Genomic DNA, 24,877 nt, shown 5'->3' with positions numbered 1-24,877 from the left:
CTGTGTGGTTTAGGAGGGAACTTTTTACTCAGTGATGTCTGGGGTGGGTATATCCTTCATGAGTCTTTTGCACATCTCTTTCAAGGAGAACGTGCGTGTACCCGTTTTTTTCACGGCTGCTGAGTCCAAAGGTGACCCGCAGGACTTGGGCAGCTCTATGAACTGGTGTAAAGACTTAGGAAACATGAATATCAGGCGGCCGTGCTTGGCTTTAAAAAGATTTCACTGACCGAGTCTGAATGAAGTAACTCTCTGGGGTTCAAAACAGCAGGCATTGTCAGATACATGGGATTAAAAGGCTTTTTAATGTGGCTTAGCAGTGTACAGAAGATTGGCTTACTTGTATGAGCTCTTCTTTCGTCACATTGATCTCTATTTTGCATTGTGCTTAGTACAACAGAAACTGGAGGCTGAAGTCTTCTTTCCCGAATCATTTGACAGGACTTGGCCCTTTTATTGCTTAGTAAAATCTTCTTCTGTGACGGAGGAATTGATTTTTGCCAGTGTAGCCAGTGTTGAGTAATAGCTGAAGAATACCAAGTTGTAATAATTTTATGAACACTGTATACAGCCAGGTTGGTGAGAGGAAGTTACTATACAATGGGTCAGATGACTTTATATTACTTTCCTGTATAGATGTATCGATCTAACTTAATAGGGAGCTAGCTGATGAAGGAATAAAAGGCAATTCAGTGGTTCCCCTGTGTCAGCAATATGTGACTAAACCCAGGAGGTGGTAATTACAAGACGATAGCTCCAATTCTGAGCGATGCAGCTGGTTTGTCGGGCTGAGAACTAAAAATCAGAGGAGGATAAAGTTGGCAGAGACAGAAGAAATAATTTAACACAGAGCCAGACTTTGCAGAAGAGGCTGGAAGAAGCTGGACCTTCCTCTCTGCAGCAATGAACTGGTAAGTCATACGGAAGGAAAGGCAAGCGTGTTGACTGGTTTATTGTTTTTAAGATCTATTTTATCTAAAGTGGTTTGGTGCTAAGTAAGTGTTTTGTGGTCAGGACTTAGAGTCATTACTTCACGAGAGACCAAAACTGCGAGGTCTGTCTCAGGTCTGCAGAGGTAATCATAGGTGATACACTAGGGATGCAACCTGAGAACTGGTCTGCGTGCAGCGAAAAAAGACAGCTAGAGATCTGGAGGAACAGTTAACTGGTCACTTGTGACAGCAAAATGCAAACACAGTCACAAGTTTTGGGCTTTCTTTGAAAATTATTTTGTGTATAAATAAGTAGCTTTTAGAATAATAGGTGGGCTTTCACAGACAGGGTTAACCTTGCTGTGGTGGGTTTTTTAATATGGCATAGTTAAAAACGCAATATCAAAGGTAAGAAAAAATAAATTACTCAGCTATCAGTAATGTAAGCATCTCAGTTATGTCTGAAACACTGGTTAGCTCCTGTTGCTCAACTGAAAGATAATACAGCCAAAGTGGGTTTTATTTTGTTCTCTTTTTATTCACCATTTATTGCACTGTTTTTTTCCCCACTTACCATGTATAATCGATTGGTTGTCCCCTGCTGTTACCATGGATATTTAATACGTTGACATGGAAAACAGACATTTTTATGAAACAGAAAACGCAGCTCCTCTTGCACGGAATGGAAGGCTGCGCGACCTTTTATGTTGCTACAGCCAATAATGGCTTTCTGCTTCATGTTCTGATCTACCATCTACGCATTTGGATATCCATCCTACACCTGATGTTTTATGAGGCCAGTGACTAGGAGAGAGCGAGGGGCAACACAGGCCCTTGTGTCCATTCTCCCTCCCCGGAGCTGGCAGGAAGGGCCAGGTGCAAGTTTGTAGGTCAGTTGGCTTGAAACTCAGAAGCACTTAATGGAAGAGTGGTAAATGCTATTGGTAAGAATGGTCCAGCAAAAACAGGCATCCAAGACCCTCCCTTCAGACTCTTCGGTTTGGTTTGGTTTTGCATTGGGTTTTTTTGAGATCAAAGGAGAACACAGTATTTTGAATAAAACGTGTAAGGGCCCACCCTTCCTGAATTGCACTTTTTTTGGTAGTATGTTCTGTCCTGCAGCTGTAACTCTACAGAACGGCTTAGGTTCCCCTCCCCACTTTTTGTTTGTTTTTTTTTTTTAAATACATATCATGAGCTAATTTTAATAGATGTTTTCACAGGAGTCTCTGATCCTACACTTTTCTCATTGTGCCCATGTGTTCTATGAGGAGAGCCATTGATCATTACTGGTTAAAGTCTGGCACCTTTAACTCATCAGAAGTTCGTGTAGTGTATTACTTACATTAGATGTAGGTGCCAAAACTGACCTGTAAACCTAAAATTTAATTGGGACTACAAAATTAATTTCACTTAGATTGTGGAAATTAGACTATAAATGGAATTCCTGTGGGAACTGAGTAAACCTTCTTTGACATCGATTTAATGTAATTCCTTTATTAATAGGGTAACTTTAAATCGTGTAACCAGTACATAGTTTTAACCAGCAATTTGTAGCAAATCTTGCAGTAAGATGAGTATTAACAGGAACATTCTGTGGAGTTTCTGAATTTAAGGATTACAGTGTATAGCTTTATCGCGGCTGACTAGACAGTCAGGCGTCGCACCCTCTCCCCAAACCTGATCAGACAGGTAACGATACAAAGCTAACTGAATTGGTTATGATGGTTTGCCAACCATCTCCATTCAGTCACTAAGTGTTAATTTCAAAAGTGCACATGCACAGGATAACACAAATTTATGGTAAAGACTTACTGAATTCAGAATCTGAATTTCAAGGTTAGTACCTGAATCAGAATTTCCTGCCCAAACCATAATAATTAACCTCTAATTTGGGAGAATTTTGAATTAAACACTTAGCTTTTCAAATTCGACCCAGGAATTCAAGGTCTGGAACAAAATCGGCATTCTCTTGATAGATGGCAAGTGAGTGTGCTTGTTTTATGCATGAAATTAATCTGAGGATGGAAATGATTCGGAATCATTCAAATGTTTGTGCTCTAGATGACAGCATGTTTTGCTTGGTATGCTGCTAGTAACAGTATTAAAAAGCATTTATTTTTTTCTTTCTTGAGATTTAGAAATATTCTTGTTTTTAAAGATAACATGTTCAGATCTGATTCTTCAAGTTTTTCTCCGAATGTGACTGCATTCAGAGGTCTGAATTAACACTTGCACTGTCTTTGCATGACAGCTCATGCATTAGATTGTCTCTGCAGGGGAACACTTAGGGTACTGAAGATAATTTGACCTATGAAAACATTCATTTTGAATGTTGTACTCAAAGTAACTCAGAATATCCTGACATTCTGTAAAATGTACAACAGTTGTCCTGGTCCTTCACTAAGCCAGTAAGTGCAAAAGCAGTTCTAGTGCCCATCAGGCTGTATAAAGAGCACAGCCGTGCAGCAGACCTCAATCATTTTAGATTTTCAAAGTAATCACTAAAAGGCTGCCTTTCGCAACACTTCATTCGTCTGAGCCAGTATTAAACATCCTTTCTTATTAGTAGAGTTCTTAAAATGAATTAATTCTTCCAGACACAGCATCTGTTGATAGCAAGTAGCCCTTGCGTGTTCATTCTCCTGCATGCTTAGGGCTGATCTTCTGCTCCTGTTAGTTTAATGTCTTAATTGTCTACATGTCCTTCCAACAAGGTGCTACCCTTTCCTTGGGGAAGTCGAGTTCTTTGCTCTTTCCAAGGTTTCATTCCACAGAATGTCACAGGACAAGATTTGAGACCCTACTGTACTATATTTGCAAAGAAAAGTAAAATGCGATGAATGAGAATCCACTGTAAAATAGAAAACTGCGCACAAATACCCACCACCAGTAAAGACATGAGAGAGCTTTCAGCAGATAAAAATATATGCATATTCTTTCCTAACTTATAAGAAATAATGGTACGGGAAGTGTATTTTGAAGAAATATAGTTCAAAAAATGCAGGTTATGGTTTGTTTGTTTGTTTTTTAAAAAAAGAGAATCGCAAACGTCATTAACAGAAATTTAGAACATCCTTGATCCTCTCATATTACACCTTGACCCAGCCCTACTCAATAATGAAAACAGTTTACATCAACAGAGGGAGATAGATGTGCCTTTCTGATAAGATGTAATTTTATAATTGAAAGTTTTACCAATAAAATTTGCGTGTTGCAGAAGCAAAAATGACAGCCACATTGAGACATTACCTGGCATGACTAGATGGGACTTTAAGCTACAAGATAAAGCCTTAAACACCTTACTTTTGCCATCTGTCATGAAAGTAGCCATCTATTATTGGATGTGTTCTGTATTGTAATCGTAACAGGGTTAGCTTCTAGGACTATAAAAACTGTTATGGAATAGTAAAATGCTTAAGCAATGAAAAGCGTATTTGTATGATTCTACAGATACTCTGAGCAAAACACCGTGTTCTTCAATAGAAAGAAAATGCAATTTAATGTGCCCTTGTCAATGATCTGTATTTCCAGCTGTGTTGCTTTTGTTTCGTGCATGGGAAAGAAGAACAGCAGAGTACAGAGAGAGGCTGAATAGGTGTTTGTCCTGCAGCTGACTCCACAAAGAGCATACTTTGAACAAGTTCTTCCTGGACACAGAATTCTGCCTGAACAGAGAGAGTTGCAAGGTCAAGGCCAAGCATGAAAAGTATCTCCCTTTCAAATTAAAGCTTTCATATGTATGACAAGGAAATGTATAGTGTTGTTTGGTGCAGTGCTGAATATACTGAACGACTTGTTCACTTTCAAAGAGAATTGGATTACTTTTGAGATCCACATCTGACTGTAGCACCAGATATTAAAGGAAGTCAAAGTTGGCTTGGTTTGTTCTAGTAAGAGAAAACAGAATCGAAGAAAATGTTTCCCAGTAGAAATTCAGTGAAACTATTTTATGCTCTAATCCAGCATTCCGAACTTGAATCTTTAGTCTTTATTTTTTTTTCCTGTGAACGTACGCATGATCCAGTAATAACAAAATTTACCAGAAACATATTTTAGTAAAACCTCATTAATCAGGGCAATCTGATATAGTATACCTGATGTTCATTATATTTAATGAGAAATCACTGAGCAAACGTCCTCATTAGTGACTTACTGGACAGCTTTGTGAAAGGTACTTGACTAAAACCCCGTTTCAGTTACTCTACATTTAACAAGCTCCATGAATAGTTATGGTCTAACTGCTTCCTGTTTCTCAGGCCCACTGGCAGGATGTCTGAAATGTTATAGAAGGATAACCCTCAGCATGGAGGTGGCAGACCAGGCTGGTTGTTTATCAGGGTGCTGAAATCTTGGATCCCACAGCCTCCTCTGCTATTTCTCATGCTGTGCATGTACTTGGCAAGCTGCTGCTTCGTGTGGCGTGTCTCGCTGGCGTTCACAAGTGACGTAGCCCTTCAGTGTCGTATGAAGAGTTAGTCCAGGCTTCGGAAGGGCTCCCAAACCCATCCCTCTGGCTACTGACGGCTTCTGTTTTGTATTTGCACACTGTGCCCGTAAGGGCAGCGGGCTCCTGGTTCATTATAGCACAGTAACAGAATTGGGGTTGAGGTGTTCACTCTACAGTATTAGCTCCTCTGCTCTGAACCTGCTCTCCCTTTGATGCCACCACTTGAATGGGAAAGCACTCTGTTCGCTCATCAGCCTGACCACAATTAGTATCTACCAGTAGCAGTTACTGTGATGCTTCCTTGAAGTCCCAAATTCAAACTTCTTGGAGCCCAAGTCTAAAAGGTGAAAGAGGAGACAGTGCTATTTATGATTTAAAAGGCTTCCATGAGGAAAAAACAAAGACCGAAGAGTGAAATAAGGCCGTGCAGACATCCATGTAATTTGGTTTGTTCTGGATAACACAAGTCTGTACAAAGAAAAAACTGCATCTCTTTAATTTTTTTTGAGTGTTCAGATGTTCTGGAGTTTTAAGTAGCAAAATAGCTTTATTTTTCAATTCTTTTCCTAAAAACCTAATATTGCTGAGATACTAGCTGAAATCATTAAGACTCAGTGCAATGGGCCCAGTTCCTATCACACAGATGAGTGAACGCAGATACTTGTCATCCTGCTTTACAAAAAGCCACAAAAAGAAATCCCATCGTTTATAGCGCAGGAGCGGGTCCATCATACACTTACTTTAAACACAAAACAAACCACAACGTCCATCTTTCATGCGATAAACGGCGCCGAGACCTGCGGGGACGACACCCACAGCGGCCCCCGGGCGCCGCCGGCCCGGGCGGGGCGGCCGCCACCTGGTGCGACATCGCGGAGGAAGAAGAGGAGGAGGAGGAGGAAGAGGAGAAGGAGGAGGAGGAGGAGGAGGCGGCGGGCGGTCGCCGTCCCGCCCCGCGCCGCCCCGCTCTCCCCGCGCCATGACCCAGACAGCGGCTGTTGCCCCATCCCACCCCCCGCCCCAGTCCCACCCCCCGGCGACGCCCAGCCCAGCCCGCCGCCTCTGCCGCTACTCCCTCGCCCCTTCTCCCCTTCCAGCTCCTCCTCCTCTCCCCCCGGCCCGGCCCGGCCCGCCGCTGCCCCCGCCCCTTAAGGCAGCCGCGGCCGCCTTCCCGCGCCGGCGAGGTGCGGGAGAAGATGGCGGCGGCCGCTGGCTGGGCCCTGCTGGGCCTGGCGCTGTGGCTATGCGCGGCAGCCGGGGCCGGCGAGCCGGAGGGGAAGCGGCGGGCGGGGCCGGCCAAGAAGAAGGACATTCGGGACTACAACGACGCGGACATGGCTCGGCTGCTGGAGCAGTGGGAGGTGCGGGGAGGGGCCGGGGACCCGCGGCTGCCGCCGGCTCGGGGAGCGCGGGTGCCGCGGGCCGCGCTGCCGGCTCGGGGCGGCCCTGCCGGCAGCTCCGCGGTCGGGCGGCCGCTCTGGCCGGCCCCGCGGCGCCTCCGCCGGGGGAAGGTTTGCGGGAGGTTCGGCGCCCGCGGCCCGGCCGTCCTTCCCCGGGCCTGGCTGGGGCGCTGGCCTGCAGCGGGCGGGAGCGATCCCCGGTGGCGTTCGGGTGGCGGGTGCCGGTTTCCTTCCTCTGAGGCGCCGGGTTCGTGGGGGGCAGGTTACAAAATCGGGGCGAGCGGGCACGGAAGGGGCTCCTGGGGGAGCTGCCCCCGGTCTGCCGTGCTGCCCCCTGCCCTGCTCCCTGAGCCCCAAACACGCTCTCGATACGTGCCAGCAGCCTGGTTTGGCTTAAATGTCTGCTGCTTTGGGGTATTAAGGGATATACGTTCTGTGACTGAAGCATGGATAGATAGTGGGAGAAATACTCGTTTCATATTTCCAGGGTAGATAAATAGTTGGGTTTTTTTGATTCGGTGTTTCCTTCCTTACCACTCCTCGTGGACTTCTAATTCCAGCTCTCTCTTGGGTCCCTTCATCCTCGTCAGCCCGCTGCCTTAACTTTCATGGGCAGTTGCCCATCACTCTTTTCTCCATGCGGTTTTCATGCCACTGTTTGGTTCTTTTCACAGTTTTCATCTTCCATCATCTTCTGATAAATGCCAGAGCACTCATAACTGTCTTTATTCTTTCCCGTGAGGTCATTCCCCAGAATGTTTTGCACAAAAACTGGAGGAAATAATAGAGTGAAAACTTCTGTCACCTGTAAGTCAAGGCAGAGGAGTAGATTTTGTACATTCAATATAGATAAAGTAACTTCTGTGAGAAGTAAGTATGTCTGCCTTGGACCTGGTTGGCAGGTAATGGACTTCTGCGTTCATAGACTGTTACTGTGTGTTTCCTTTTAGGAAGGGAGCTTCTTAGAAAATTGAGTTAAAATTTTAAATAAAATTACATAAAAAGCTCAAAGTTCACCTTTCTATTAGTGGTATCAGCCAAGGACCAGGTAGTCCCAGCTGCTAAAAAATGAAGGCTTAAATTATAATATCGGCCGACTTCAACCAAATCTGGCATTGTAGGAAAAATCTTAAAAGACGAGCATCTCTGAGTTGGTGAATGAGGTGCCTGGGTGAAAGGCAGACTCAGGTTAATGCTGTCGTGACTCTTTGGCTGTGCATTGTGTTCCAGCCACGTGTCAGGCAGGGCCAGGAAGCGCTTCAGGATGTTGTGTCTTTAGGTGGAGTAGGTCTCTGATCCGGTTGGCCATGTGCTGCACGAATGTTCCTAGCCAGGCTGCGTGCAGATGTGGCTGAGCAGCTAGGGAGTTGGCCACTTGGGCTGGCATTGCCACTGAGGAAACGCACACGCAGCCAGAGCCCTGGGAGAAGAAAGTTACTGAAGCAAGGGCTCAACAATTAACGATTGTTTGGTCTTCGGGATGGTCAGCTGTATGGCATTCTGCCTGATGGTAGTCAGGACATATATAAGGAACATGAAAGACTTGGGGGAGGGGGGGGGGGGGGGGGGTGGCTGGAGGATAGAGGAGAAGAAAGAGCCTGAGTGGACTTGATGGGGTGGGATGAGAAACAAAGAGGCCATTATGAGTTTGGATGAGAGCAGGAATTATGCTCGGGAGCAAGGGGCACAGGGCACAGATCTGCGCAGAATCAAGGGTCGCTGCTTTCAACTGAGTGACATGACTCCTAATATTTTTTATTTCCCTGACAGTTAGTCTAAAAGCATTGGAAGATGGTGGCTATAACACCCTTGGGTTCAGCCACAGGCCTGGTGAGGCTGTGGCTCCAGCAGCCTTCCCAGAACCAGCAGCCACCTCTCTGCACCGGCTCTTGTGCTGCCCCTTGCACTGCGCTGGTGCAACCATGTGCGTGACTGCCCGGTGAACTGGGAGAGTGATCTAGTGGCAAATGAGCACGGGGAACAAGGAAAAGAGATAGACATTGCTTCAGCAGCTCAGTTGCACAACTAGAGCTTGAAGGAAGCCGCCCAGGGTTTTCCCTCATGGAGAGGGACTCTCCAGCAGCTTTGAGTCCAGGGGAGCTGGAAACGGAACTGAGAATCTGGTCCGGAGATCTTTCTGTTACTGAAATGTCATATTCTTTAAATAGTTCATTATTGTTACAAGCTCAGGGTTTTTCAAGCTTGACTCTGAGCGAAGATTATTGAACAGGCTGGGGAATTAGGTGACATATGTTGCTAATATTTTTAAAAATAAAATTCCAGGACATTGATGAGAAATGCATGAGAATGGGAGCTGAGGGGAGGAGGAAGAGAAGGAATATTGCCTCATATTACTGTCTAAATGAATGAATCTACTAGACGTTTCAAAGCAAAAGCTTACACTTCTCTTCCAGTCTTTTACTTTGTAGATAGCTTTATAAATACAAAGCTGCATGATAGTTTGTATAGGATCAAGAAATCTCATGTAGGGGAGCCTTTGACTGCTTCTTATAATCAACTGTAACAATACAGCTTTATGAGCATTTAGTTGAATAGTTAAGGGAAAAATAGGTAATGTTAGTAGGTTGTGTTGTCACTAAATCCATAGTCAATTTCTGTGTTGTGTAAGGCGTGTTTGGAAACGTTTGTTTCTGCCATTTCATTTCAAAACTGAAATGAGCATTTTCCAACTTTCTCAAAAATCGGTGTTCCCACTTAGTGAGGACTGCGGGACTTTCCTGGGGCTCTTTGCTTCCAGTTCACTTAAAAGAATTTTATTTTCAAAGAATGCAAAGGACTTGAAAGCGTGCTTCAGACTTGCAAAATTGAAACAGATATGTAATTACTAAGAAAAGAAAGGATAAAATCTAAGGCTTCTACAACTTTTATTCTGTGGTAACTGAATTTTAAACTCTTGTCAGAAAGACAGTAAACGCTACATAATTAAGATGGGAAAAGAGCATAGGTCAGTTGTATGAAAACTTAACCTTTGAAGGGTATGGGATGCTCCCTGTCGTGGGATTTTGGAAGAGGATGATGTTGAGCTGGTATATACGCATGCGTAGAGATGAGAACGTAATGCGTACTTAGATGTAAACATCGAGCTCAGCTCCTGACCTTGGAGGCTTCTGAAGGGAATATCTTTAGATATGGCTACAATTCATGTTCCTGATGGAGTGATGCATATTTTCACTAAATGCCTGAAGTTAAAACAACACCTAAATATCTGCCTAAATTCCTGCTGATTTACTAGTGCTTGGGGGGATGCCAGTATAAGGCTTCTGGGTCTTTCTCTTCTCTTTTTTGCTTTTTAATCTATGGTACAAATACTGTTTAAGAAATCAAGTTCTGGCTCAATGTAGGTTGTCACTGTATTCACTCCTCTCTGTCGCGAGCTGTTGTAAGGGGCAGCAATTTGCATTCTGCCTTTCCAAATATTTAAATGTCTGTCAACCTCAGCAGAGGCATCAAGAGATTTTTCCTTTTTTCCAAGAGTGATTTACTCTTGGTGATTATCTTGTCAGACTGTGAGCTGCATCTGTGCATTAGAAAAGTCATGAAACCTTTAATAAAAATTTTCCTATGGCGTGAGCATTGAAGTTCTGAATTCTTGTGGTTTTATTTCTTTAAAGACACAAAGTAAGGAAAATTAAATTCTCAAGCCATCATATGATTTCCAGAAGTGAGTTTTGACCTCTGGAAGCAATATGCAGATGAATGCTTTTTTATTTATGTGTGTATGAGGCTTTTTAATGCAACTTTTTCTGTTCATCTTGTACACATAATACATTTCTGTGAAACTGATGAAAAAAAAGTGTTATTTTATGAAGTACCTAGGTGGAATTGTATTGATTTAGCCTTGAGGCTGAAATATTTCTCAGTACATGGTAAAATGAGATTCTGCCTGTCAGTATGAAAATGTACATCATTTTCAGGGGAGAGTTATAAATGGAAAGAGCACTCTTGGTGAAGTATTCTGAAACAAAGCTCGCTATTTCTTCTGGTTTGAGAATCTCCATCGTTAAACTAAAAGAACAGCTTTGTGGAACAGTTAAGTTTAAGGCTGCCTTTTCCTTTTCAAAACAGAAAGATGATGACATTGAAGAGGGGGATCTTCCCGAGCACAAGAGGCCTCCAGCACCAATAGATTTCTCAAAAATTGATCCAGGCAAGCCTGAAAGTATCCTGAAGCTGACGAAAAAGGGGAAGACTTTGATGATGTTTGTCACGGTGTCAGGAAATCCCACAGAAAAGGAGACAGAAGAAATTACTAGCTTGTGGCAGGGCAGTCTCTTCAATGCGAACTATGATGTGCAAAGGTAAGCTTTGTACGCAAGGATAACGTTCTTGCTTTTACAGAACACTCGTTTCTTTCTTCCTGAAAATCTTTTCAACTGTCCGTCCTGTGCCCTTCCGAACCTCCGTTGTCCATCACTATTTCTTTGTTTCTGTGTCAGTTTATATGCCAACTTGTTTTAAGTCATGCTACAAAAATTCTGGTGTGGTGCAGAAATCTTTTTCTTATGCATGAATACGTATAGCCTAGTTTTTTTATCTCGTTACATTTCGGCTATTTATCAGTTTTAGCTGCAGTAGTTTTGCCTTTATGTGCTCAATGGAAAACGTCACACTTGGAAGACTTGTCACCACAGAAGACTTTTTGTTCCTCTGGCTTGAAAATGTGACTTTTCTCTCAGAGAGAGAGGATCATTTTGAAACAGAGGAATGTTGCGCTCTTTTATTGAGGCTGAGAAGGGTTGCAGTAAGTGTATAAGGCAAATTTAATGCCCATTAGTGGATTTTACATAGTGTCAAATTAGTTCTTACATTTTCTTCATACTCTTACCCCTCTTTGGTTATTTGTAAACTCAATACGTTTTATTCTTACATGTGCTAGCAAACTGTTCTCTCGTCCCCATCCTTGGGCAACAACGAGACCAGCTTCTTGCTCTGAGATGTGTGCCTCAGTCGTGGAGGCAGAAATTAAGCAAAATGTTGTAGTGCTTGAAAGGCACAGAGCTAACTGAAAAAAAATATATGTCTTTCCTCTAGGTTTATTGTTGGCTCAAATCGTGCCATCTTTATGCTACGTGATGGCGGTTATGCCTGGGAGATCAAAGACTTTCTGATAAATCAAGACAGGTGTGCGGATGTTACTCTGGAAGGCCAGGTTTATCCTGGCAAAGGAGCAGAAGAAAATGAGAAAGTGAAAAACAAAACAAAACCTGAAAAAGCAAAGAAGAAAAAAGACACGGACAAGAAATCTAACAGCATCAAAGAGGACAACCGAGCAACCAAACAGAGAGAGGAGCTATGACTCCGGTAACCAGACTGAGTGCTGCCCTGCTGTTCTTGAAGGGAAACTAAATATCCACGATTCCTGGCTTTACTTGGGGGCAAGGGGGGAAGCAGAGATTACTGAAGTTAAGACTCCTGTGTTGAAATTCACTAGTTTACTTATTAATGTTGGCCATTTGTTTAGTTACAGGAAAGGTAATGTTTAATACCGGCAATTGACTGCTTTAGTTTGTAATTTTTTAAGCTTTTGTTGTTGTTTAAAATTAACATACAAATCTGTGTGTCTAACATCACAAACTTAAGTGGAAATGAAGAAATACACTGATGTTCATCCGTAGTAGCCACATCCATCTTAGGTGTGTGAGTTGGTCATTGGTTCATAGCTGCTGTTAAGACGGCACGATAACAGCGCTCAAAGATTCTCTTGGAAGCCAGTTGGCTAGGCTCAGATGGCAAAACTGCCTAAAACTGCAAAGAATAGTGTTGCAGTGGCCAAAGATGCCTGAAATTACAAGACGTAGGACCTGTCTGATTAGGCTGCCTGTTTCTTCAAAATAAACAAGGCCTGTGCTGTTTGTCCCAAGAAATCCATGGAAATGCTTAGAAGCGTGATAGAAGCTAAGGCAGATACTCAGCTAATGCACTCCAGGTCAGTGCAGAAGGGAGATTCCGTACCCATCAGAAGTGATGCTGGGATGTTAATGGAATTCCAGCACCCACATGAGCAGTGTCAGGATGAAAGGAAAAGTCACGTTCCTGGCATTCAGGTTGCTGCTGCCGCCAAAGAGTTGTGCTTGTGGGAGCATGTTATGTGTGCCCCATTATCTAGGCAGTGAGCTAGAAGAAATAGCTTTAACTCTGAAACTCCTTCCACTGGTTTAAGAGTTTGTTTAAATCTTTGAAAAAGCACTAGTTACAGTACAGAGTTAAAACTTTGAGTTAGACATATCACTTACGTTGTTTAATAACCAGATTATATGTTTTTTTAGGGTACAGATTCCTGATTGACACAGTTGATTGTAAATGAACGTTTGATTTAAATACTATGAAGTTTGATGTATGGGAGCAAATTCGAGTTCTCCTTGGCAGATTTTGTATAATTGGGAAGGTTTTATTATTATTCAGATTGTATTCAGCCAAATACATTGCTTAGAATTGGTTCCCTTCTGCCTTAGTAGCTGTTAAGGACTAAATGCACCTAGTATGTATGGTCCACATCATTTTTCACAGGATGAGCACAGTATTAGCTGTCTTCATTCGATACTACTAAAATGTTACTTTGACTCTTTATTTAAGGTGCTAAAATCCAAGTGTTTTGGATAAAAGGTCCTAATTGAACCATAATGGTTGCTCTTGTGGAATACTTCAGTATCAAACGTGGGAAACTGTGACTTACTGAGTGCTTGTTCTAAAATAAAAGATGTCACTGAACTTTCTGTTTCACTGAGTAGTAAAACCTTTTAAATAATTATGTGTTTAGTTAGGTATTTGGGAGACAGACTAACTCATCTTGGGTTTCTGGACTAAATGATGTTTATGAGATTCCAAGTGATCGATTTGATTTAATTTTATTTGTATGAATTTAGGATTAAAGAAACCTTTCTGGCCACACTTGATGAAAAAAGTCTGTGCCTGTTTCTGAGTGGAAAAATGAAAATCATATGTTTCTTCAGGTTTAATTTTATTACTTTTATATTCTGCTATTAATCCAGATGTGTAGCAGAGTTGAGAAGAGTCATTGCATTGAGGAGAGAGAGGTACAGTCCATTTCTTGTCCAGAAGTAACTTATCATTTTGTCAAGTGTTCTGAGTTTGCATCTCCCCTTTTTTTTTTTTTAAAGACTATTACTTCTCATCAGAAGAGATGAACAGAGATCAGATGAAACTATAGATAGGAAGTATTAATGAGTTTTTTTCTTTTAACAACTTGAATCTATGGTTTAAAGATGACAATTCAGATTATGATCAGAAACCTGTGGAAATGCAGTTTCTGTAGTTTTCCTAATGTTATGAAACAAACATGATTTCTTTTTTGATCAAATTAGGGCCTTCCTGAACTAAATAATTAAGCAATGCAAACCAGTATAGAAATAATACAAAAGCAAATTAGGCAAAGAGGAGAAACAGTTACTACACGATAGCTATCGCCCAGCTTTTTAGAAGAGATACTTGTCTTAGTCATTCATAAATCCATGTTTACAGTAGGTTGGGTCTTTTCCCTTTATAGTTAAAAGGAAGGGGGCAGCTTTGTTGAAATTCAGCCAGCCAATTGACTGGGATTTTTTTTTTTAAAGTTTTGGTTGGTTTAGGTCATTAAGCTGCCTGTGCCAAATGCAGGCGTGTTTTGTGCCACACAGCTTATTTAAAGTGTTCGGGGTTTCTCTAGGTTTTTAATAGGAGTAATGACTTGAGGGTTGCTTTTTGATGTAAAATACAAAATACTGCCTTCAGGTAGCTTTTTTGTCTTCCATTTTTTCTTCTCCCTTTTTCATGCTTTACACTCAACAAGTAATTAAATATACTAGTAAGTATAATGTGGCAGTCTGGCAGGAACTTCTTCACCAGCTACTCTTCCTCCGGTATCGCAGAAATCAACTTACGTTCTCTTTTAAAACTAGTTAAGTCTTTGAGATTTTGGCACTTGTTCTGGTACAGTGTTACATAAGCAGATGTTATTTTGTAATGATTCGGGAGGCCTGAACACAATATCACTTTATATGTATGTATATTAAAAATAAATGTCTTCAAAACATTATTTAAGGTCGTAAATGTTCTATAAGTACCCCAGCAGATGTTGGGTTCTGCGTTTGAGTCTCATCAGACTTCCAGTAACAGATTTTTACATACAGGCAATTCAGATACAGCCTTTAAAACCAATTTCAACAAGTAGGGTGGTGATTGTAGCTCTTATTATTTCCTTATTTTTTCAGTACTATACGGAGGTACGTGGAAAATCATCTGCTTTTATGACAGCTGAATGTCTGCTGCCTTTCTCTACTCAGCTTAGTGGTTTCTCTGTTCTAGTGCTATAACTAAGTTTTCTTAGTTACTATTACCTTTTTTAACCCATTTGTCCTTCTCAGAAAAAACAGTTTGTCACTGATAATTAACAAGATGTGGTTGCACTTTGTGAAAAATTTCCAATGGACAATCAACTTTTTAAGTAATAAAATACTGGAACAAATATCTTGGTGGATATTTTTTATTGTTTTGATTGTGTTTTGTTTGGTGTTTTTTTGGTTTTTTTTTTTTGTTGTTTTTAAAATTCTGATGTATACTGTGTGCCTTGTCTGTTTTACTGAAGAAAAAAAAATCCATTTAAATTCCTACGTAGAAGAGTACAAGTGCAGCCCCCGTTCTTGAGGACCTAACTTCATCGACCCAATAAGTAGGAAATTTGACATTTAAATCACTAGGACCAGGGCCTGGAAGCCCTGAGAGGAGTATGATGTGCAGTAAATGAATGAACGCTGGTGGTTGAATGTATAAAAAACATCCTCACAAACTACTAAATCTTACTAATTAGGAGATGCAAGCAGTGTCCATATTCATTTAAAAAAAAAAAGAACTGCAGATGCCATCGCTATGACATTACTGGGATTTACATGTGATGGTGCAATAAAGTTTCCTATAATACCACGCCCATTTCCGGTCTTATCTCTAACTGCTGCACAGCCTTTCTCTCCGTACCCATCGTTTGCTGGCAGGGAAGTTGGTGGTTCCCATTTCTTTTGCAGCTTCTCTTACTTTGTCTCTAGCTTTGTTGCTGCAGTTATTACTAGGTGAAGTACCTATTTTTAAAATTCCATCTTTAATGGACTTAACTCTTAGAAACAGGTTTTCTGATCTTTACGTGAGTGGTCAAAGCATTTCTCTTCTCTGAACGGTATCCAGCCTTGACTTCAAAAAGATTCTACGTTCCTGTCTCTGTACTCTTTCAATTTTCTTGCAAAAAGGAAATAGTAAATTAAAATGCCGTTTTGTTAAGATACAGAACAGCCTACTTTTGTCTGATACGTGGCCACTGTTCTCATGGGGTTTATAGTAAGGCTTGGAAATTATTTCCAGTCTTTATCTGTGGCTTATTTCCTTTGCTAATCAAGGAGTAACAGTGTTTGCCTTATCCAGAGGGGCGTTTTTTAACTACATTGGACGTTTATAGAAATTCGAAGAGCTCGTGCCTGAACAAGAGGTATGGAGATGCCTCTGTTTTTACAAATACCTGTTTCATTGTTACTCTCGTGTCTATAATTTTTAAGATCTCTATGCTGCTATGTCGATACACTTTCATTTGATAATTCTTACTCTAGGATAAAATGAACTATCTATGCATATCACTATTCTTAGTCTCTCATACTGTGTCATTTTAACAGGGACAAAACCCACTGAATTCAGGTGATACTAAATTACCCGAAGGTCAGAGCTGCTTGGATTCATGAAGGAAAAACACTAAAACTTTTTGGTGGTGCTTTTTCTCCTACTGCAGAGAAGCCGGGTAGTGTGAGGGCATTGGACACACCGTCTGTCTCGAGCAGAAGAGGTCTGTGCAGTGTGATTTTTGATTAATATTTAAAGGGTTGATGTAACACATTACAATCAAGCATTCTAGGGCACACCAGCTTTATCCAAAGACAGCTGGTGAAAGCTTTGTTTTTTCCCCATGTGATGCTGCTTAACAGACGGGTATTTTCACCCTCGATGCTGGTGTCAGCTGGGATCAGTTATCAGTGACATTGTATCAATGGATTTCTGTAATATCAAAAGCAGATCTGTTAATCATCACTTAACAGTAATAATTCTAATAAAGAATTTCTCAACAAATTGAGGATTTTTTTTTTATTATTATTATGTAGACATTGGTATTTTGGGAAGGAGAAATGGGACAGTTAAAGGAGCTTCAGCCTCTTCCCAGTGTTACTGGCGAAGGCCAGCGAATACGTGTTCCTGCAGCTCATGGTCTTGCTGTGCAGCCACTGTTAAGAAGAGGACAGTCCTCGTGCCAGAGGTCCTCCCGCTCGCCTGTGACCCCTCGCACCTCTCACTACGTGATGACAGCAGTCTTCTTGTCTTGTGAAGTGCTGTAATTCATCCCGTTAGGATGCCTGCGAAGTCCTCGGCTCCGAAACAGCAGCAGGGAGGTGACCTGTGTCAGAGTTTCTAATGTTCAGGTGGCTCGGTGCCTGCTGAGGCTGCAATAATAATCCTATTGGCAATGTCCTTGGCCTGAACATTGAATAAAATGGGAAAAGAATGTGTTGCTTTTTGTTGCTTCTCAGAAAGAGAAAATTTTTTCTTTCTTATTCCAGAATTATTGTGCCTCTGCTTTGTGGCAGTTGGACTGAATAAACTCTTTTTTTTACAGAGTAGGGACTGGAATGCTCTAATCCATGAGGTTTATAACCAAAACCTTTTTTTTTTCTTTTGTAATTTAGTGATACATCCAAAAAAAAACCTGTGGGGCCATCTTTACTGTCTGTAACAACTGCTGCATTTGAAGATCATTTTCAGTAGTGTCTGAAAACAGCCTGGGTTTCTGTGTTGGTGACATGCTCATTATGGAAACCACTGACCAGAGCACTGAGCACTCATTAAATCGTTAATATTTAAATTGATTCAGGTGCCTTCATTGACGGCAGTGTTACATGTCAGCAGGCCCCCGTGTGCTTTAGAAAGAAGTGAACAGCAGGACCCCGGCATGTGCTTGCAAGGTGCAAGCGATGAAAAGTAGCTGTTTATGAAACAACACCACAGAGTAACCTGGATCTTGCTGTAACTGATAAGTCTTTGTAAGGAGGAAGGCTGAGCTATACATGAGTAACTGTATTGCAAGGTTGTATTGAAAAAAAATACTGCAGTTGGGTACTTGCTGAGTTAATAAACAAACAAAATAAAGGTTTAATACGTGTTTTCCTGTGATCATTGCTTATTATTTCCCAGATCCATGGCTGCAAGCCATCCTGTATGTTTTTTTCTCAACTTGTTCTTAATGCAATTTTATTTAATTCAACTTCTTTTGAAAAAAAAAAAAAAAAGTCAGTTTTCATCCCCTCATCTAAAATGAAATCTCACAAGTACCCAAATTAGTGCATACTTTAAATTGCATGAGACTTTTGTATGAATATTTTATTATTCATTCTTAAGTGTTTTGGCACTTAAGACAGCAGTTGAGCAGAAGATTTTGAAAAGCTAACTTTCATTTTATGCGGGAGCCAGGGATTTTGTTGTGATCTAACGAGCTATGTAAGCTGACCAGGGAAAGGCCATTTTCCATCTTGTCACCGCTCCTCCCCAACCCCCTTAAGTGGCAGCATCACCATTGAAGACACATTGCTTAATTCTCAAATAACCCTAGTAAGGCCTGAAATATGTTTGTTTTTCTGTCCATAGTGATAAGCCAGGACAGTCTCACTTTCTAGGATGAGAAAATCAACTTTAGATTTGTAACAGGAAAGACCATACTCAAGAGAAACCCAAATGATGTAGCAGTACCAGTTGGATACTGGAGATGGAATACAGGAAAGGAGAAAGTCAGATCAGCTGCATTAATTTCCTGAGGTGGCACTATCAACTGACAGACCCTTGGCTTTTAGGTGAGACGTCTGTGCTTTAAGAAACTTTATCCTGTACTACTCATTCAATACTAACACAATGGAAGATAAGATGAGTTTGCAGTTGTGCTGGGAGTTTGGTGGTGGTCTCACATTACACCCTTTGCCAGAGGAGGAGAGAGACATTTGTCAGGGACTTTCTCCAGTACAATTTCCCACTGAGGCTTGTCACTGCTTCCTTATCTGCCCCTCACTGTGTCCTGATACTGCTCCCGACTGCTGAGATACTCAAACTCAGAAAATGCAAATTATATGCAAAATGATGGAGGGCTCCCATGGGTTTTGGTTTTAAGATTATACAGTGACTGTACACACTGGATTCAGCTCCATGGCCAAGGGATCACTGCAGGGAGGCGCTTTCAAAGGTGTGTTTTGTGAAGATATGCAAGAGGAAGGAAGGGTGTAGCTGCAGTGGTGTTTTCTACACGTCTCTCCCCCACCCTTTGGTCAGAAAGAAGGTGGGGGATGACAAAACAGCCTCTGAGCCAGTTGCTGGAATGGCCCTTTGGGGCTGAAGAAGCCAGGATGCATCACAGGGGCTTCAGCTTCTGGTGGAGGTGATGGACTGGTTGGTCTGAAGATCTGCAAGGGCTGCGTAAAAAAAAACTTTGGGGAACAGAACAAACAGTGTTTCTAGTTGTCCAGCAGCTTTGGGAGAACCGAAGCTCTGTGAAGCAGAGAAGGGAACATCTCTGCATCTTGTAGCTGTGAGCAGAAACAGCGACGGCTCAGTTGCTGCTCAGAAGACGCAAAACGTGAGTGTGACACTCAGCCGGGAACATTGCTGTCATGCCCGGATAAGAAGATGCTTATGTAAGAGCCAAAATCTCTGAGTTTTTCTTGGTTTGTGATTCAACCCATACTCGCTTTTCACATTGTCCAAAGCGGCATGTAAAATAAAACTAAAAAAAAACAAAACAAAAAAACACACCAAACCACCAAAAAAACCCCAACAAAACCCCTCCTGAACACTCTTTGCACTTGGCTTTTGCAGGATAACAAGCTTTGCCGAGCGTTTGGTGTATAGAAGGCTGCATCAAATCGGGCTGACGCTCTGCTGGAGCCCGCGCCCCGTCTGCCCGCTCCAGCCGCTCGGGCCCGACACCCGCATCACCGGCGGGTCGTGGCGGGAGCGGGCGCTGCGCCCCGGGCCGCCGCTGGAGGGCGGGCGCGGACCGGCAGCGGGAGCGGGCGCCGGCGGGGTGAGCCCCGGGCGCTGCTGGGGAGCCGTGTTAGTGCTGCGTGTTGTGTTACCCTGTCCTGTCCTGTCCTGTCCTGTCCTATCCTATCCTATCCTATCCTCTATCATATCATATCATCATATCATATCACATCACATCACATCACATCTCATCTCATCTCATCTCATCTCATCTCATCTCATCTCATCTCATCTCATCTATCATATCATATCATATTTAATAATTTATAACTTCTTTATAACATATCTCAATTATATTAAATATTTTATATTTTTATGTAGTTTAATCTTTGGTAACAAATTAAGCATATTGTCTTACAAAATAAAATACATTTAACGTACAGTGATGGAGTGAATGTATCTGGTCTATATTTGAATACATATATATATATATAACTAAAAATTATGTGGTAATTTTAGAAGTAATGTAATGAATTGTACATGGTTATGTATAGTTGGTTGCTAACTTTGCTCCAATGGCTTTATATACATAGACATCTACACATACACACGTATCCACACATGCACCTTATACACACAAATGCACATGGACACAAACATATACTCAGATGCACACAACTATATATAGACACACGCAAATAAACTCACATAAATATCCACACACAGACCCCCCCCTCTATACACACATCTATATATGCATGTGCACACACATACACGCACTCCCTTCCCCTTATATACAGGTGCACACACACACACAGATACACAAATATAAATATCCACACATAGCCCCTCCCTTACGCACACATATCACCACATGCCCTCCTTACACACACACGCACACGTGCACGCACGCAGACAGATAGACAGACATGCACACTCAGCAATAATGGTGCAGCGGTGATGTCCGCCTGCGTGCCATGGGAGGGTGAGATGAGGGGCAGGGTGTGAAAAACACCTTCCTTTGACTCCCTCAAAAAAAAAAAAATCAGTAATGTAATAAGGTCAAAGAGTGTGTGTATGGGGGGGGAGGAGTGTGTATACGTAGATATTAATATGTGCATCTATGTGTGTACATGCATGTGTATATAAAAGAATGTGCACGTATGTGTTTATATGTGTACGTGCACACATAAGATATGTGTGCACATATACAAAAGCTGTATGTACGTGTATGTTTATGCACGTGTATGTGTACCAGTGCATGTGTGATGTGACTCCTGGCCTGCCCACCTTGTCAGGCATTTCGGAGGTGCCTGGGCCCTCCCTGTGCCCCTCTGCCACCTCGCTGCCGTGCCGCAGCCAGGGGCTAAAGGCCAGCTCTGCCCCTGCGCCCGGGGCAGCCTCTGGAGCTCTCAGCATGGAAGGCGTTGATCTTATCGCACTCTTAAAAAGAGGTTTTAATTTTTCCCTACCCTGGTGTTGTGGAGTGAGATTTCTGCCTTGACTTTCAGCTTTTTTCTTTTTTTTTTTTTTTTTTTTCCATCCACGGAATTAATCTGCAAAAGTCCAATGTATCAGTAATTTCAATCTGAGGCAAACTGACAGGGTGTGTTTTTGGTTTCCTGGCCTGAAAGCATTAGGTGGGTGATATTCCCCAAAGCACTAACTACTATTTTGATATTTGATTAAAAAATATGTGCTTGGATGTTAGAAATGCTGGTTGCTGCCCCCAAAAAATTCCATTCCAGTTTTGGAGCCTCCAAAACGTTTTATAGCAAAATCTACTCAGCTGGCACCATCCCAGGGTGGAAAATTTACAGTCAAAGTCATATTTGACCTGATAGTGACATTCTCATAAGCTTTAATAACTACCCACTCGTTTTATATATAATTTTAATATACGTTTACTCCTTGTTCTCTACTCAATGAAAAAAAGTTTTATTACTAGGGGAACTAGATTTTTTGTTTTATATCACCTACTAGTCCCGCACTCGTCCCAAGTACAGATGAATACTTACAGCCCTTTCCTGTGTCTGCCTGCTGCAACATCTCCTTTCCCACTCTCATCTCCTTCCCTTTCCTTTGTCTCTGATCCTACAAGTGTGACTGGGCAGCCATGAAACATGCATGGACCAGCCAGCAAATGCACACAGACATGGTTTAGCCCCCCTGTTTTTTGTCTTTCAAAATGAGAAGGAGCTGCATACCTTTCTCTCGGATGCTGTACTGTCGTGGTTTAATCCACCCTGGCCACTAAACCCCCGACAGCCACTCGCTCACCCCCCCTAGCCCCAGGGGATGAGGAAGAAAGTTAAAGTGGAAAAGGGAAGGAGTCTCGTGAGTTCAGATAAGAACAATTTAATAACTGAAATAAAATAAAATTTAAAGTAATAATGATGAAAAAATATAAAATTTATAATAATCTATATAAACAAGTGCAATTGCTCACCACTCACTGACCAATGCCTGGCCTGGCCCAGCTAGTGATCCTGAAAAAAAGACATCCCAAAACCACAGTCCCAGAAGAGTGAGAGCCCTGAAGAGAGATCCAAAGAGCAAGAGATCCAAAGTGAGCGAACTTCCCAGCGAATCCTCTTTTATATACCAGGCATGACACTGCATGATGTGGAATATTCCATTGGCCAAGTTGGGCCTTAATCTTAAACTTAAACTCAAATCCTAAACTATGAGTTGTGGGTCCTTTGCTTCAACTCTGTTCCCTCCCAGCTTGTTGTGCACCTGCACACTGGCAAAACATGGGAAGCCAAAAAGTCCTCGATGTCTTATATCAACAGCATGAACATCAGTGTGCTATCAACGTTCTTCTCGTCCCAAATCCCATACTGAACCCAAAACACAGTGCTATTCTACCTACTAAGAAGAAGACTAACTTCACCTCAGCCAAAATCAGGACATGTACTAAGTCATGTGTGTTTGTATGTGTGTGTCCTCTCTAGAGCCAGCACAATTGCATAAGCCATATTTTCTCAGGTAATGCAAGCTCCTACAAGAGAAGCTAAGACACTCTCGGTGCAACAGTCTACAAACCAAGCTGGGTAAAACAGCCCCTATTCCAGTAAACGCCGGTTCATTGTTATAGAGATACAGTGAAGACACAAGAGACAAAAATAAAATAAGAACTTTGCATTGAATATTTATTTTTATAAACATTGTGTACTTCAAACAACTACATGTTCTTTCAGTTGTAAGCCACAATCTGTTGGAACCAACGTCCCCAGAGCTCTTGTCATCATAAACCAGACAGTCAATGCGTTACCATGGTCTGCGGACACAGAGAGCTTTCAAATGCAAAGCAGATTATCAGAAAAGACATATTGGCGACTTCCTTAACAACCTGGACAATGCTAAACTCCAGTAAAAATGCTTCATATGTCTGCAATTTAATTGTTTTAGTGCCATTGTAATAAATTAATAGAAAATATATCTTTTTTCATCGGAAAGTCTATAAGAAAATGTACAAACATCTAACTCCGAAAAAGGACCAGCTATTTCGGCGACAGGTAAAACAAGCATTTGAACAGAGGCAAAAAAAAACAAACATCCAGACAAACAGACAATCAAAATTCAATCAAAAAAATCTCACTCTACCAACGGCAACTGCATAGGCAAACAGGGAAGCATTTGCAGTAATAAAACCTTACAAAGAGGATAACTGCAGCTTGTGCAGGGACTGGTCAAAGGACGCACAAAGTACAAGCAGTCAGGTAACTCACTAGTCGAAATGTGCACGTGCAATTTCTAGAACAGTCAAAGATTAAAAAGTAATAATGTGGCACAAAACTCTTGCTGACTGGTGATGGTATTAGGCTTCGTTCTGTCTTCAGAGCCACACGCTGGCTTCATCCCGTAAAGGCCGACGGGAGCCCTCCGCATTTCACAGGAGCATCTGCCCCATTACCCTGCTACGATGCGCTATTATCCCTCAGGCTCACAGACTGCGGTGATCCCGGACTCCCTGTTCACAGCGTGAGACCCACCCTCGCTCCAAAACATGCCCCACGTGACAAGCTTTGCATGATAGATTAAGCTACTTAAAAGTTTTCTTCTCTTAATAAGACAAAATTATTTTTTTTTAGGAAAAAAAAATAGAAAAATTTTTTCCTAGAGCCAAGTCTTATGATTTCACCCTGAGAATTCCCAACATTTTAAAACCGGAAGCTACACTTTAGCACAAAGGCAGCATGCTTGTAGAAGCTGAACAAACCAGACTAGAGGATAGACCCACCTGGCAAGATCCACCCCGGCATTTACAGGCTTAGAGAGAGCAGGAGGAGGGCAATCACTGGTGGCCAGTGAAGCAGTGCACCAGGGAGGCCAAGCCTTGCCCCGGGGGGTCGTACAAAGCCAAATCCCAAACCGGGTACACTCTGAGCCCAGCTTTCCTCCCCACCATTCATCAAGTGCTCGTGAAAGACATACTCGTGTTTTGGTCCATCTCTTGGAAGTAAATGTGTTCCACTAACACTGATGCTACGATATCAATAGAATTGCCTCAGGACAGGAAAGAGGTTTAGATAATCCAGACTAATGTACTCAAGGGACTTTTTTTTTAGTCTATTTGCTCAACTTCAGGGATCTGGCTCTGTTTTGGTTATCAGAGAACGTCAGATAAGTGACATTCAGATAATCATGGTTGAACCACAAGCGAGACTGACTTTTTCAAGGAATAGTTTGGGAAATTCCCAAACCGTCATAAGCCATTGGGGGAAAAAACAACCCACCTTACTTGCCTTATATAAACGTTTCCCATTCATTCTGGAAACAGCACAAATGGCTAAAGAGCATCCATTAACAGACTTTTGTTGAGAAGCAAAGGAAGGAAAGGTTGGCGCTCCTTTTTTTTTAAATACAATACACATGACATTCAGTGAGTTCAAACCAACTATATAATAAGACTGAAAATAACGTTTCCAGTTTCAAAACCCAGGAGAAGCTTGAAGAGAATGTAACCTACAGTACTATCTCAGTTTTGCTCACAGTTGCTTTGACTTTCACAGCAATTGATCTAAACCAGGCTTATAGAGTGCAACAGCAGCCCAGACTTTGGAATGACACACGAAATAGTT

At 42.0% G+C, this 24,877-nt stretch overlaps 1 protein-coding gene across 1 annotated transcript; it reads left to right on the top strand.

Annotated features, from left to right (window-relative positions):
- The first annotated feature begins 6,578 nt into the window (after positions 1-6,578).
- MESD (mesoderm development LRP chaperone) lies at positions 6,579-12,127 on the top strand. The gene is made up of 3 exons (XM_086620244.1): positions 6,579-6,743; positions 10,869-11,101; positions 11,835-12,127. The coding sequence occupies exons 1-3, from the start codon at positions 6,579-6,581 to the stop codon at positions 12,097-12,099; spliced, it is 663 nt and encodes a 220-aa protein (XP_086476370.1). The 3' UTR covers positions 12,100-12,127.
- Positions 12,128-24,877: the final 12,750 nt, after the last annotated feature.

This window comes from Tauraco erythrolophus, chromosome 14 (genome assembly GCF_009769465.1).
Source record: "Tauraco erythrolophus isolate bTauEry1 chromosome 14, bTauEry1.pri, whole genome shotgun sequence".
Lineage (NCBI taxonomy): Eukaryota > Metazoa > Chordata > Aves > Musophagiformes > Musophagidae > Tauraco > Tauraco erythrolophus.
Note: the sequence above shows the minus strand (reverse complement) of the source record. Positions and strands in the feature narration are given on the sequence as shown.

Coding starts and splice junctions, on each gene's coding strand:
- MESD (XM_086620244.1), top strand. CDS start 6,579: ATGGCGGCGGCCGCTGGCTGGGCCCTGCTGGGCCTGGCGCTGTGGCTA. Junction 6,744..10,868: donor GGCTGCTGGAGCAGTGGGAG/GTGCGGGGAGGG, acceptor TTTTCAAAACAG/AAAGATGATGACATTGAAGA. Junction 11,102..11,834: donor GCGAACTATGATGTGCAAAG/GTAAGCTTTGTA, acceptor TCTTTCCTCTAG/GTTTATTGTTGGCTCAAATC.